Genomic DNA, 12,360 nt, shown 5'->3' with positions numbered 1-12,360 from the left:
GCCGTTGAGGGAAGAACAGTATTGCCCAAAAGGGCGTGTGGAGTGAAGTTTTAGTGAATATATAACATTTTGTTTGTTACGACTTCGTGGGTTTGCCGATAGAGCTCGCCCATTGTCAAAAATCTTTCGAGGTGTTGATCTCTTAGTCAAACACACGGCGTGCTTGAACAATGGCTAATTAAAAATGTAATGTAACTCAAATTTTATTGTAGATAAATGTTAGTCGATGTCCACTGATCATAAATCAGGGCAAGTGGTCTGAAAGCTGTGGCACACTACTCATAGCAAATCTGGTATCGTCGTAAAGCTGAGATCCATGACAATTCACCTGATATAAAGTAATACCCTTCTAAGCACCATGTGGTTGCCTAGATGCTCAAAAGTGTTCGCGGTGGTAAGCAATTTATTGAAAAACATTGAATTAATCAAACAAACTAAAAAATGTTCGAGATATTTGGCTATTTTTAGTCAAGAACAGTTCCTAGAATACGAAATTAACATCAGAGAGTGACGACTTATATCCATCTTAGCTCTCAACATTGAATAAATGCGCTAAAAGTACCTATACTCATATGAAAATATTCTTCTAACATTACGCTTATAATAGGGTTGCCATTCGTCCTCTTTTTAGAGGACATGTCCTCTTTTTTCGTCTAATTCTTCTTTTTTGTAAAAATTCTAAGAACATCACTTTTTTCACACAACGTCCTCTTTTGTCCTCTTTTTTATAAAATATTGTTAAATTTTAGCGAAAATCTGTTAAGTTTGGTGGTCAAATTTTACGGAAAAAATTTCGCTGCGCAGCTATTTCTAAAACTACATAGTTTCTACAGCATTCGAATGATATAGTTGACTAGTCCTCGCAGTCAAAAATTCGACTCCATATTTAGGAATTAAGGAAGCTTTAGCATTATGATTGGGAATTTTAATGTTTTTATATGCATAAAATAAGGAGTAAACCAGGAGTATTAAAAAAACGAAATTAAGTTGAAATCGAATCATATTCTAGCAGCAATTTAAAAATGCAACTAAATTGGTGTGAAATAGGCAGAATATAGGAAATTCGTGAGAAACGGAAAGGTTTTAGAAAATTTTCCTACATTGGTCAGAAACAGTCAGATTTCAGAAAATGTGCCTAGAACAGGCCTAGATTTGTAAATTATTAAGAAACACGTTTCTTATTTTTTAGATTTTTACTTCTAAACAAAAATGGAGTATCGAAAAAAACTTATGAATTTCTTCTGAGATAAGTGCATGTTTGTAGCTTACAGTTCAAGAACTCCAAGTAAAGTTAGCAAAAAAAGTAAAAGAATCACTTTTCTGGAAAATAAGGAAGAATATGAAGGTTTTTATAAAAAAAGAAAAAAAAGGTCATGTTTACAAATGGTACTGAAACCTCGGATTCGCCTCAAACCAAATGAAATTTTAATTTTAACTTTTCTCACTAATTATTTGAATATCTATTGGTCCACATAGAATAATAAAAGAGCTAAGACTCTTTATTTGTCCTCTTTTCGTCCTCTTTTTCGAATTAAAAGGCGTCCTCTTTTTGTCCTCTTTTTTCGTACAAAATGTCCTCTTTTCGAATTTTCAAAAATGGCAACCCTAGCTTATAAACACAAATATAGAAAGTGTGGTATCGTTCGAAAGGTAATTGAACAGCCTTTAATTTAAACCGCATGGTACGACCTGCATGCTGACACTGTTGTGCAGGAGAGACCCTTTACCCGTTAAAGTATGGTTTTCAAAAATGTTTCAAAAAGTTACCGTCCACTTTCAGACCACTTGTCCTGATTTATGATCAGTGGACATCGACTAACATTTATCTACAATAAAATTTGAGTTACATTACATTTCTAATTAGCCTTCGTTCAAGCGCACCGTAAACATATGGTAACAATTTAAAAAGAAATTCGTCCACCTTCTTTAAAATCTAGATGTCTTTCCGATGCCGATATGTCCTGTACATTTAAATTGCAATTATTATTTGTAAAAAATGACGTAGTCGATTTTGACATCATTGACCCTGCATTTTAACTTGGATTGGTTTTTCAAAGTCCAAAAAAGAGTCCTCGACCTTAACGAAAATGATGTGTAAATCGCGGACCGGATTTGTCTTGGAAAATTCTCATTAATATGGGATGTCTTTCAGAAAAATGTCCGAAAATGATAGTGGTTGGAATACTTTAAAATTTAATTTCGTTGATCCAGGCTTGACTCGAGGGTCGACTTTGAATGTGTATAGAGTTTTGACTCTAACCGTAAAAGTTTTACACCGCTAATTTAACTGAACTAAAATTGACACTCCAATTAACCCGTGAACCTTGTCACAATGGGACTGTATCAATAAAAGAAAAGATGATTCGCTCATTTTATCTATCAATAAGAATTTTTATTAATTTATTTTACACGATACAATATAACAACACAAGAAATTCATTTTTTTTGTTTTAACAATATTTTCAACTTAATAGAATGTGTGTTTGCAAAGACAATTCTCTTTTCCATATTTTTTTTGTTTTTATTTTTATGTTGTATAAAATAAAGTCATTGTAAGGCAGCTTTTACACATACCAATTTTGACCGAAAAATTACGTTATAATATATATAGCTCAATAAATCGAATTCCAAAGGGTCTCAGCATTCGATGAAAAATAGATTTTTTTATTTTTCCTTTTTTCACAAAAGATTTTTTTTGTATCTCAATTTAAAATCATAATAATTTTTCAAGTCTTAAATATTAGGTAAATAATTCTTAATAATTTCATATTTGATTAGTGTGTGTTCTTAATTTGTATAATTCTTCTCAATGTTTTTTTTTGTGTTTTAAATCCATTTTTTTTTCTTTTACTAAACATAGGTATTATGATAGTTTCTTTAATTGTAATTTAATTTCCATCCACTTTTCCATTTTTAAATCGAACCTTTTGCTGTGTAATGTGACGAATTAAATTTAAACAAAAATCATCAATTTTTAAGGGTGATTGTATATTTTCTCTTTGAATGTGTATTTGCAACATAGAATTCGAAGGTGGCTCTGCTTGTTTAATTTCCGGTTTATTCTCAGTTTTTATCAAATTCTTTTTTTCTTCTTCTGATTTCATTTCGAAAAAAGAACAAAGAAAATTTCATCTGTTCTAAGAACAAACGAGTAACGCGCCAATAAATTAAAATTATTGAAACATTTGCTCGGCATAATCTTGTTTAGTAGAAAGAATTCACTTTATTTAATTAGTTTAGATTAATATTTCATTAACATGGGCAATTATCAGAGTTTCTAGGTTTATTGTTAGGTTGAAGTTTGATTTGATCGGGAAATTCGTTATAAAGTTCAACCTGGAAAGGAAAAAGAAAGTGTTTTCGTTAAATATGAACATAAATATTCCAAGACATAGCAAGTCATAGCAAAGGTTTGGGATTTCTGTCAACAAAGGCAAATCGCAGTTTTACCGTTCAACGCAAAAAAAAATCAAGCTTCTTGCCGTAGTATCATGTTCTGTGTTCAATTAGTTAAAAACGTTTTTTCTTCTTAGTTGAAAATGATCTCAAGAACTCCTCTGGTTCCCATTCAATGTTGGGCTCTGATTAATTCCAATAAGTCGGATCCATAATTATTGAGGAAGGAAACAACTCACACTAAAAGTCACACTAATTAACCTATCCATCTATTATCAACAAGGACCATTTCTCTTATATCGAGAAATGTGGGTTCCAACAAACGAAGTAATATATATTACATGTTGAGGACGTCGAAAGTAGTGCTTAAAACATGAAAAGTACGGTTTTCGACGCATGTAGCATTTAAAAGAATTTGAATATAGAAAAACGTTGGTAAGCGACACGTTAAATAAACGAAGTAACAGATTTGATTAACAATAGAAAACATTTTTGAAAGTTGGTCAGTGTGGATGAAGGTTAAAAATTGAACTTGAGTTCAAATGAAAAGTGTGAACGGTACAATGTTGTGAAGAATTCGTGTACCGTTATGAAGGAATATAACATCTATAAACGAATGAAAATCACCATCGAAGACTTAGAGGTTAATATTATTATTAAAGATCTCTCAGGTGTTCTTGCATAGCAAACCGAGAAATTAATCAATGGAAACATCATCATCATTCACCAGCAATCAATGCTCAAAAAAGGTAGTCCATTCAAATTTCATCTGCAAATGTTACGAATGCGTGGCTTGTAGAGTCTATGATAGCATTGACTCGAAGACAGTATTTAACAGATAATATAATCCTGCCTTGTTTTGAAGACATTGGTATAAATAATGAAGAATGGTGAGAATGATCTCGTAGGTCAAAATATAACCTGACAAATGTTCGAATAAAATGTTTGGAAAAGACTTCCAACCAAACACGATTCCTAGATAGTTAGAATTAGAGACATTGCTTAGGCGAGTCAAGTAGGTATAAATAACGTAAAAACCTGAATTTTTTTTCTTATAAAATCGACGAACGGTTGTAGTGTCGCATAATTTTCACTTTACTACCCTTGCCACATTTATTAGGTCAAGACCCATAGAGAAGTTTAAATTTTTTAGAAAATTAACGATAAACTCTTTTTGTCTCATTTCTGAACAAAAAAAATACAAACGAAAAGGCAACAATATATCCAATCTGAAGAGTTTAATCAAAAGCCCGACAATGATTATACCATTATTTCGATACGGTCACCTTCGTAGTATCCAGAAACAAGCTATTAAAGTATCTGTCATTAGCCCATACGCTAGAGTATTTCTTAATTTCCTTTTTCAATTCGCAAACTTCCAATTTTAAAGAAAAATTCTTCAGAACCAATTTCTCCACTTTCCTTCTTCGTTTTCGGTCGTCGATTTTCAATTTTGAAATCATTTCCTTCATCGTACTCACAGAATCGTACTGAAAATTCGACGGACTTGATTTAATGCTACTGACGCTTTCTCGAATTTCATCGACGGATTCACTACGAGATTCATTGCACAACTCATTATGTCTTAAATCTTTCCAATTATCCGTTTGAACCGACGAATCTGATACAGGTAACTTCACCAGTGAAAGCTTCAAACCGTCCAGCTCATATTCTCTAATCTTAATTCGTAGCGCTTCGTTGATCAGCAACACTTCATCGAGTACGATCTGCCGTTTAGCCAATTCATCTTTCATCAGCACATATTTCAATTCACTTTGTTCGTTCGCGTACAGCTGAGTCACAGCTTGTGCATCATCACCACTCACCGCAGTAGTTAGTGGTTCCAACTGCACGTTACGGTTACTAACCTGCCGTTTAAAGCATTCACTGTTCGTATCGATTTTCACGTGTGATTCACGTGCATGATCTTCGTCCAGAACTTTCAAGAATGACTCGTTAGAATGTATCGATGGATTTGGTAAAGTGCTTTTGATAATTGATTGTATTTGCGACTCATGCTGCTTCATCATCGTGCTAATGGTGTCCTTAAGGCAGCCATTGATTCGAGTTTGTGTTTCATCGGTCATGGACTTTTCAACCTACACAAACAGCGATCAGTAAATTTACAATTGGATCTATGTCACATGGACTTTAAACGGCTGACAAACGTTATGTCTGAAGGAACAGTACAAAGTGTACGTACGCAAAACGTGTCCCACCATGCAACGCTCTATTACCTTAGTGACACTGTCTCTTAAATTTTCTATTTTTTCCAACAATTCTCTCTGCATCAAAGCATTTTTATCTTCGGCACGTTTCAGCTCATTATCAATGAAAGTGGCCAGTTCATCGGGAACACAATCCATTCGCTTCATTAGCCGGTCGTAATCTTCATTCACTTGAAGGAAATATGAAATGCTACTGCCATCCTCATGGCTTGGCTGTTTCACAAGTGGCAAATCATCATCCTTTGCGCTAATTTTCGCTTGATTGAAGCTAATTTTTTCTTGCTGCCACGGTTTCTTCACTGGATCTTTCAGTTTGTCCGCCGAATTTTCAATTCCTGGATTTGAATTTATTTTTCGATGGGCAAAGATTCCTTTCTTCATCGTTTAACTAGCTCACTTTACTCATGACAGATAATTTTACCAGCCAAACAGTTAAAACGCAGGTGAACTTTGACCATTTTTCGATTAACAAAATGAGAATGGTTTTCGGCTGTTAAACTTACCTCACTCTCTTGGGCTAACGCATTTCTGGCTATCGTTTGAAAAGCTAATTCAACATTAACTCCTTCTTTGGCCGACGTCTCGAAATACGGAATATCATTCTTCGACTGACACCATTGCTGGGCACGTTTCGTTGATACCTTTAAATGTCAACGTCAGAGCATGTTAATCGAAAAAATCGTAATTTTGGCGCAAAAATAACTTACTTGACGATTCTCCTGATCGATTTTATTTCCCAACACAACGAACGGAAAGTGTTCCGGATCGCGAGGACTCGCCTGAATTAAGAACTCATCACGCCATGAATCCAAATTCTTAAACGAATTGCCAGCGGTCACATCGAACACTAATACACAACAATCGGCACCACGGTAAAATGCAACACCCAACGATTGGAACCGTTCCTGGCCGGCGGTATCCCAAATCTGAATAGAAAATTGGCAGAAAAATCAACACTACAATCGACGAACAACAAAAATTCGTTAAGCGTTACCTGCATGGTGACAACTCGATCGTCAACAACAACCTCTTTAGTTAAGAAATCAGCACCGATAGTTGCCTTATATTGATTGGAGAAATGTTTTTTGACATACTGGTTCATTAATGAAGTTTTACCAACGCTACTGTCACCGAGGATGATCACCTTCAGAAGAGTCTTTTTTCGAGTGGCCATTATTGTTATCGGAACGCGATTAAGTTAACTGAAAGTAAAAAAAAATCAATTTTTTGTACGTCCAAGTGATAGAAAAGTGGTGCTGGTAAAAATGCTTGCTCGTTTTTCATCAACTTCTTTGTTCATCATCAACGAAGACATTTGAAGTTTGAGTAGGGTGGTTTTATGTGAGATTCCATTGTTATACAGGTTTCTCAAACATCATTTGAAAGAAGAAGAAATGTCTGAATTTAACTCCCTATATTTTCAATGTGTTGAGCGATTTACAACCTAGTTTACAATACGGTTACTACTACGTTATGTATCTGTATAAAGCGAGGTACTGTTGAGTTGAAACGCTGTATATTTCCTCTATGTCTAATATCACGAGAAATTGCGTATGACAGCTTCTACCGAATTGCAACCACATTGTTAGCTGAATAGGGCCGAAGCCGTCGTTATCTTAATTATTTACACTTTTACAGCTGCACTAAGCTTTATCTATTGACCTTGGATGCATTACATGGTAATTTGAACTGAAATTGGTTTATTAACGAACGCGACACCCTATGTCTCTAATGTCCAGATTCTGTATCTTATTCCCTACGAATTGTACGAAAAAAATTAATTTCCTAGAAGTCAAGTGGGAGTCCTGTAAATAAGGGGAGGTTACATTATGTATAAATGAGAGAAAAAATATATTTTGTTAAGAACGGCAATCCTAATCGACGTCTGTTTACGGACACACAAATGACAAGTGACGGTTGTATACAATGTAATACCCTACAATTAATCCATAATCAACACGCTTTGATGCTGGTTTGATAGTGGTTTTATGCTGTTTTGATACTTGGTTTGATCAGGCCCGGACTGGCCATATATGGCAACTAGGCAAAGCACAAGTGCGCCTTTTGGATTTTGCGCCTTTTCAGAAATAAAATGTATGTACTATTGTATCGCGGGTCTAGATGATATTATGAAACGTAAAAGGCGCTAATTGTAATTTCTATATTTTGTCGTTGAAAAACGCGAAAATTTTCGCCTGCGGCGCTAATGAAGGAAATCGTTAAACCTTCAACGGAATACAGTTTCACCTTCGATTTCTGTCGAAAGAAATGAGTTTTATTTAGTTGCTTGACGGGTCAGATTCTTTGACTGACTGTCTGAATTTCGATTTTGGTTACCTTAATTGGAAATGAAACTCATTGAACAATCCATTTTTATTCCATACAAAGAAACACCAAGAAATGTTTTTGCTGTTGTTGGTGAAACTTAGGGATTTTTAAACAGAAAGTTCGGTTGGTCGATTTTCACATGATTATGATTTAGCCTAAATACGACTAAAATAAAAAAAAAACAGTCAAGAAGAATCGCCAAAGTAAAATCGGCAAAAAAATTTTCTTGGCGATTCTTCAGACTTCGGCGTTTCTTCACACTTTGGCGATTTTTCTTGGTGTTTCCTCGTTTTTTGTTATTTTGTTAAATCACAAGAAAAATCGGCAATGCGAGAAGAAACGCCAAAAAATGTGAGGAACGACCAATTTTCCATTCTTGGCGTTTCTTCGTCGATTCTTCTTGGTGTCTCTTCGCACTTTGGGGTTTTTTCAGGTGATTCAGCAAATCAACAAAAGATGATAAAACTCCAAAAATCTCTAAAGTTTAAAGAAGCGTCTTCACATAAGAAACGTTATTTCGTAGAAGGATAAAATGGCTAGGATCTTACGAAGCGCGTTTATGTTACATTTTGTAAAAGGTTAAAATTACTATGATCTCGCGATGTGCCTTTATATTACATTTCGTAGAAGGATAAAATTGCTAGGATCACACTAAACGCTTACGTTTCGTAAATGGATAAAATTCGCTAAAGTGTGATGAAACGTGAAGATATAAACAAATCATTTTTGTGTTTTTTCACACCTCGACGATTTTTTTTGCGTTTGGTGATTCCTCTTGTCGATTGACCATTTTTTATTTGTTACATCGCCAGAAAAAATCGCCAAATTGTGAAGAAACGCCAGAACGACAAATTTTCTATTCGTGGCGTTTTTTCCCATTTCTTAGCTTTTCTTCCTTTTTCTGACGTTTCTTTACACTTTGTGGATTTTTCTTGGCAATTTCTTTTTTTGACGATTCATCACAAGAATACTAAAAAATCAGGGAAATCGGTTTATTAGCGTTTTTCACTTTTAATGTATTTGGTAATTTTCTAATAATTCTTACTTTAATCCTAAGCAAGTTTTCAATAGAATTTCAGCTTCGAACGGTTCATAAAAAAAAATTCGCTCGCTCTGCTCGCGTAGTATACTTAACAATTTAGTACTTTTATCAATTCCAACTGTAGCATAACAAACTGTATCCGAAATAATGTATAGGATTTGTGCAAGTAACAGCTGAAAGAGAGCATATGCTTATATTCTTTCTAAATAATAAGTTTTCGTTTTTTGCGCCTTTCGACTCATCGCACAAGTGCGCCTTTTGGGAGCCAGTCCGGCCCTGGGTTTGATGCTGTTTTCTATGTATTGATGGGCTATACAATTTTACGCATGCATTCGAATGTGTTGGAATTCCGATTTACGTGTTTACACTGAAAATTGTATGCATAAAGAGGTAGAATCGGAAATTTCCATCCCTCTGTTTCGATTGACATATTTCACATATTGGAAGTATTTGAAGTTTTTAAACCGAGCCGATAGGAGAGAATATTGACTGAAATTCGTACGAACGCAAAAAAAAATTCTTAGAGTTACGTAAACAACTATTACATGCTCAAGGTTCCGGAAGTCCGATTTTTGACCATGAATCATGCATACCCAACGAAACTTGATTGTATTCAGAGTCTTTCGATAAAATTTATTGTCCAACTGGCAATCTAGAATATATTGTTGAGCCGAAAATTCCTGCACAATTACGATATCCGAGTAGAAAGTGAAAGATTTTTTGCACAAAGCAAAATGTGATTATCGTCACACTAATTTTTAGAATTGCTTTTCAGTAGAATTCAAATGAATCAGCTTTCATATAAAGTAAATGCCAGTCAGTGGCACAATCAAACGTCGTGAACACAATCATCAAAGCATTCTAGTTTTTAAATGATAAATGGATTTGTTGAATGATAACAACAACAACGATAATAAAAACGTTAACCATGCATACACTAGCTAAATAAAAGTTATGGGTAAACAACACACCACTGTATCAACGGCGATACGCGATATAATATACGCGATACTATAAATGTCTGAAACGGTGCTGATGATGACTCTAAAATATTTCAAATAAACAATCGAACCGAGGCAACTAACTAACTAAAATGAAATTATTGATACACAACGTCTCATTGAAAAATATGATAAATGACGTCACTTGATGTTACAAGAGACACGGGCGACGTATATTAGTTGGAAATATTTGCAATACAAAATAATATCGAATTGTTATTGGACACCCATAAAATGCATGAGTTGGCCGAACGGATTTTGGTTGACTAATTTTACATCATAATCAGAACAAATGGCAGAGCCATGCGATTGGAGATAAAAATTTGGATTTTATTTTTTTTCAACTTTTTTTTGTAAATATTTTAATTCAAACAAATTGTCATTGTGACTCGTTGAATGTTTTAGCTGTGATGTATAACATTGTAGCTCTTTCCATGTGTCCAAAATATACACAGATTAATGTAAGGCACACACAAAATCGTATTATCATTGACCCCCGTTATTATTTACTCGAGATTGTCGAGACAAATAAATTGAATTCAACAACATTTCAATACGCCCTTATAAAATGCAACATCGACTGGAAATACAATAATTTTTCCACACTGAATCATATTTCGTTCGATGCAATAATTTCCGATTATTGCGACGAAATTAATTTAAAAAATTTAGTCGAACCACTTACGTCTTACAAATAGATTAACGTTTCACGTTCAATGTTTATATTGGATATACGAGAGAAACGCAATAAAAACTTTTTTTTTGTGTTGAATGAACTAGTTTCTTGAGACTAAAACAAAGGATTTTATCAGCATTTTACGGATAGAGGACTTACCAAATCAAAACAAAATTATTATTGTTGATGGTAGAAAATCGGGGATACTGTTGAATTGTTTGATGCGAACACTTTATTTTTAACGATACACTTGGTTAATTGGATTACGATAGAAAGTTTAACATTTCTTCAAGGTTTTCACAATAAACTCTTTTTTTTGTGTAGTATTCATACACCTCATACACTCATATGACGACAAAGCAAAATGGCGAACCACTTTATTATGTGTTTGAATGTCAAAAGAAGCCATACAAGAAAATAAAATAGAGTGTCGAGAGCCGGCTGTCGTAGTGGAACAGCTGGCTGTAGCGGCTGTAAAAACTATTATAATTTTACACTCGGCTCATATCCTGGCAAGAGATTTGAGAGCGGTAAAAATAAGAAATAAAGACGAGTTTTCTATTTTATACCTGGATACGAGACTGGGCGTGACTGAATATCAATTGATTAATTTAATAGGCATATAATCTAATGTGAAAACACATCGCAATCAAATAATTTTTTTGAAACTGTTGATGTGAAAAGTCAAAACAAGTGCCATCAAGTCTAAGATACCTCTGAGTTGATCACGAAGGTAGTGGCACCCAAATTTTCTAGTGGCACCTCTAACAACTTAGAAGAGAATTTTCTGCGTACTAAAAATTTCTATTGAAACGAGCCATCAGAACAGTCGGAGCGTTTGCTGCGACTGAGCCCCGTACAAACCCGTATATCTATTGCGTACGTGACCCTAGTGCGTCTGTCACCCTACTTCGACCGTAAGCCTATTGCGCCGGTTAATGTAGTTAAAGTAAAATTATTATGTAACGTGTGCATCTTACAAATTGCGCATAGCGCAATTACGAAGCCCCGTACGACGGTCCTTTCAAATGAAACAAAAATTTAAAATCGTCCTAAAAATTTTATTTTTTTGAAGGGCCTAGTATCGGCCTCAGTCCGAGGACCCAAATTTAAAATTTTTTTCAACTACATTCTATTCGGCCTTCGATTACCTTCCAAATCAAACAAAAATTACGAAAAACGAATGAAATTTACTCGAGTTCTATGTAAAATACACATAGGGCCCTAGTATCATTTCAATTCTAAGGCCCTAACTCACGGTCCACTCACCCGATTTAAAAAAAACTTTTTTTCCTACATTGGTATTGACAATACCTATCATTTGCCATGCCATTTACATTTCCATCGTTTGTTTTGCCATAAATATCACCAAAAGACCTTAAATCACTTAGGTGGCCCTAACTCACGAAGGGCCGACCCGAATATGCCCATCTTCGAACTAAGCCTCACTATTTCGACTATCTTTCAGGGGAAAAAAAATTTTGAAATCGGATTTGATTTACTCAAGATATCGACGTGACGGACAGACGGACAGAAGGACAGACGGACAGACGGACAGACAAAATTTTTATTGAGGATTCGTCATCTATGAACATAGGCAAACACTTTGCCCTTACCGTCTGCTTCGAATTCCATCAATTACACACGGCATCGTAATCCTATAAGCCCCTTTGTACTTCGTACGGGGCT

At 34.7% G+C, this 12,360-nt stretch overlaps 2 protein-coding genes and 1 long non-coding RNA gene across 4 annotated transcripts; all 3 read right to left on the bottom strand.

Annotated features, from left to right (window-relative positions):
• Positions 1–385: 385 nt before the first annotated feature.
• Positions 386–1,906, bottom strand: LOC119069137. Its single transcript, XR_005086278.1, has 2 exons — positions 1,605–1,906; positions 386–597 (listed from the first exon to the last, which is right to left on the bottom strand). It is a non-coding gene; the product is annotated as an uncharacterized LOC119069137 (long non-coding RNA).
• Positions 1,907–2,439: 533 nt separating this feature from the next.
• Positions 2,440–11,073, bottom strand: LOC119069168 (ras-related protein rab7). Of its 2 annotated transcripts, none has more exons than XM_037173077.1 (5): positions 10,831–11,073; positions 6,619–6,826; positions 6,332–6,550; positions 6,128–6,265; positions 2,440–3,336 (listed from the first exon to the last, which is right to left on the bottom strand). In XM_037173077.1, exons 2-5 carry the CDS (start codon positions 6,796–6,798, stop codon positions 3,253–3,255), a joined length of 621 nt encoding a protein of 206 aa, XP_037028972.1. In that variant the 5' UTR covers positions 6,799–6,826; positions 10,831–11,073; the 3' UTR covers positions 2,440–3,252. The 2 variants fall into 2 exon arrangements, with proteins under 2 accessions (XP_037028972.1, XP_037028973.1); XM_037173078.1 differs by lacking the exon at positions 10,831–11,073 and adding an exon at positions 10,681–10,739.
• Positions 3,346–6,121, bottom strand: LOC119069167. The gene is made up of 2 exons (XM_037173076.1): positions 5,634–6,121; positions 3,346–5,495 (listed from the first exon to the last, which is right to left on the bottom strand). The coding sequence occupies exons 1-2, from the start codon at positions 6,003–6,005 to the stop codon at positions 4,665–4,667; spliced, it is 1,203 nt and encodes a 400-aa protein (XP_037028971.1). The 5' UTR covers positions 6,006–6,121; the 3' UTR covers positions 3,346–4,664.
• Positions 11,074–12,360: the final 1,287 nt, after the last annotated feature.

This window comes from Bradysia coprophila (assembly GCF_014529535.1).
Source record: "Bradysia coprophila strain Holo2 chromosome X unlocalized genomic scaffold, BU_Bcop_v1 contig_26, whole genome shotgun sequence".
NCBI classification, from domain to species: Eukaryota; Metazoa; Arthropoda; class Insecta; order Diptera; family Sciaridae; genus Bradysia; species Bradysia coprophila.
The sequence above is the reverse complement of the archived record's forward strand: the minus strand, read 5'-3'. Positions and strand labels throughout refer to the sequence as shown.

What these genes read in the sequence shown, in the direction of transcription:
- LOC119069167 (XM_037173076.1), bottom strand. Translation starts at nt 6,005, where the DNA reads ATGAAGAAAGGAATCTTTGCCCATCGAAAAATAAATTCAAATCCAGGA. An exon ending in TAAGAGACAGTGTCACTAAG is followed by an intron (nt 5,496 to 5,633) that starts GTAATAGAGCGT and finishes CTGTTTGTGTAG; the next exon opens with GTTGAAAAGTCCATGACCGA.
- LOC119069168 (XM_037173077.1), bottom strand. Translation starts at nt 6,798, where the DNA reads ATGGCCACTCGAAAAAAGACTCTTCTGAAGGTGATCATCCTCGGTGAC. An exon ending in ATCGAGTTGTCACCATGCAG is followed by an intron (nt 6,551 to 6,618) that starts GTAACGCTTAAC and finishes TTTTCTATTCAG; the next exon opens with ATTTGGGATACCGCCGGCCA. An exon ending in CGTTAGCCCAAGAGAGTGAG is followed by an intron (nt 3,337 to 6,127) that starts GTAAGTTTAACA and finishes TTTCCTTTCCAG; the next exon opens with GTTGAACTTTATAACGAATT.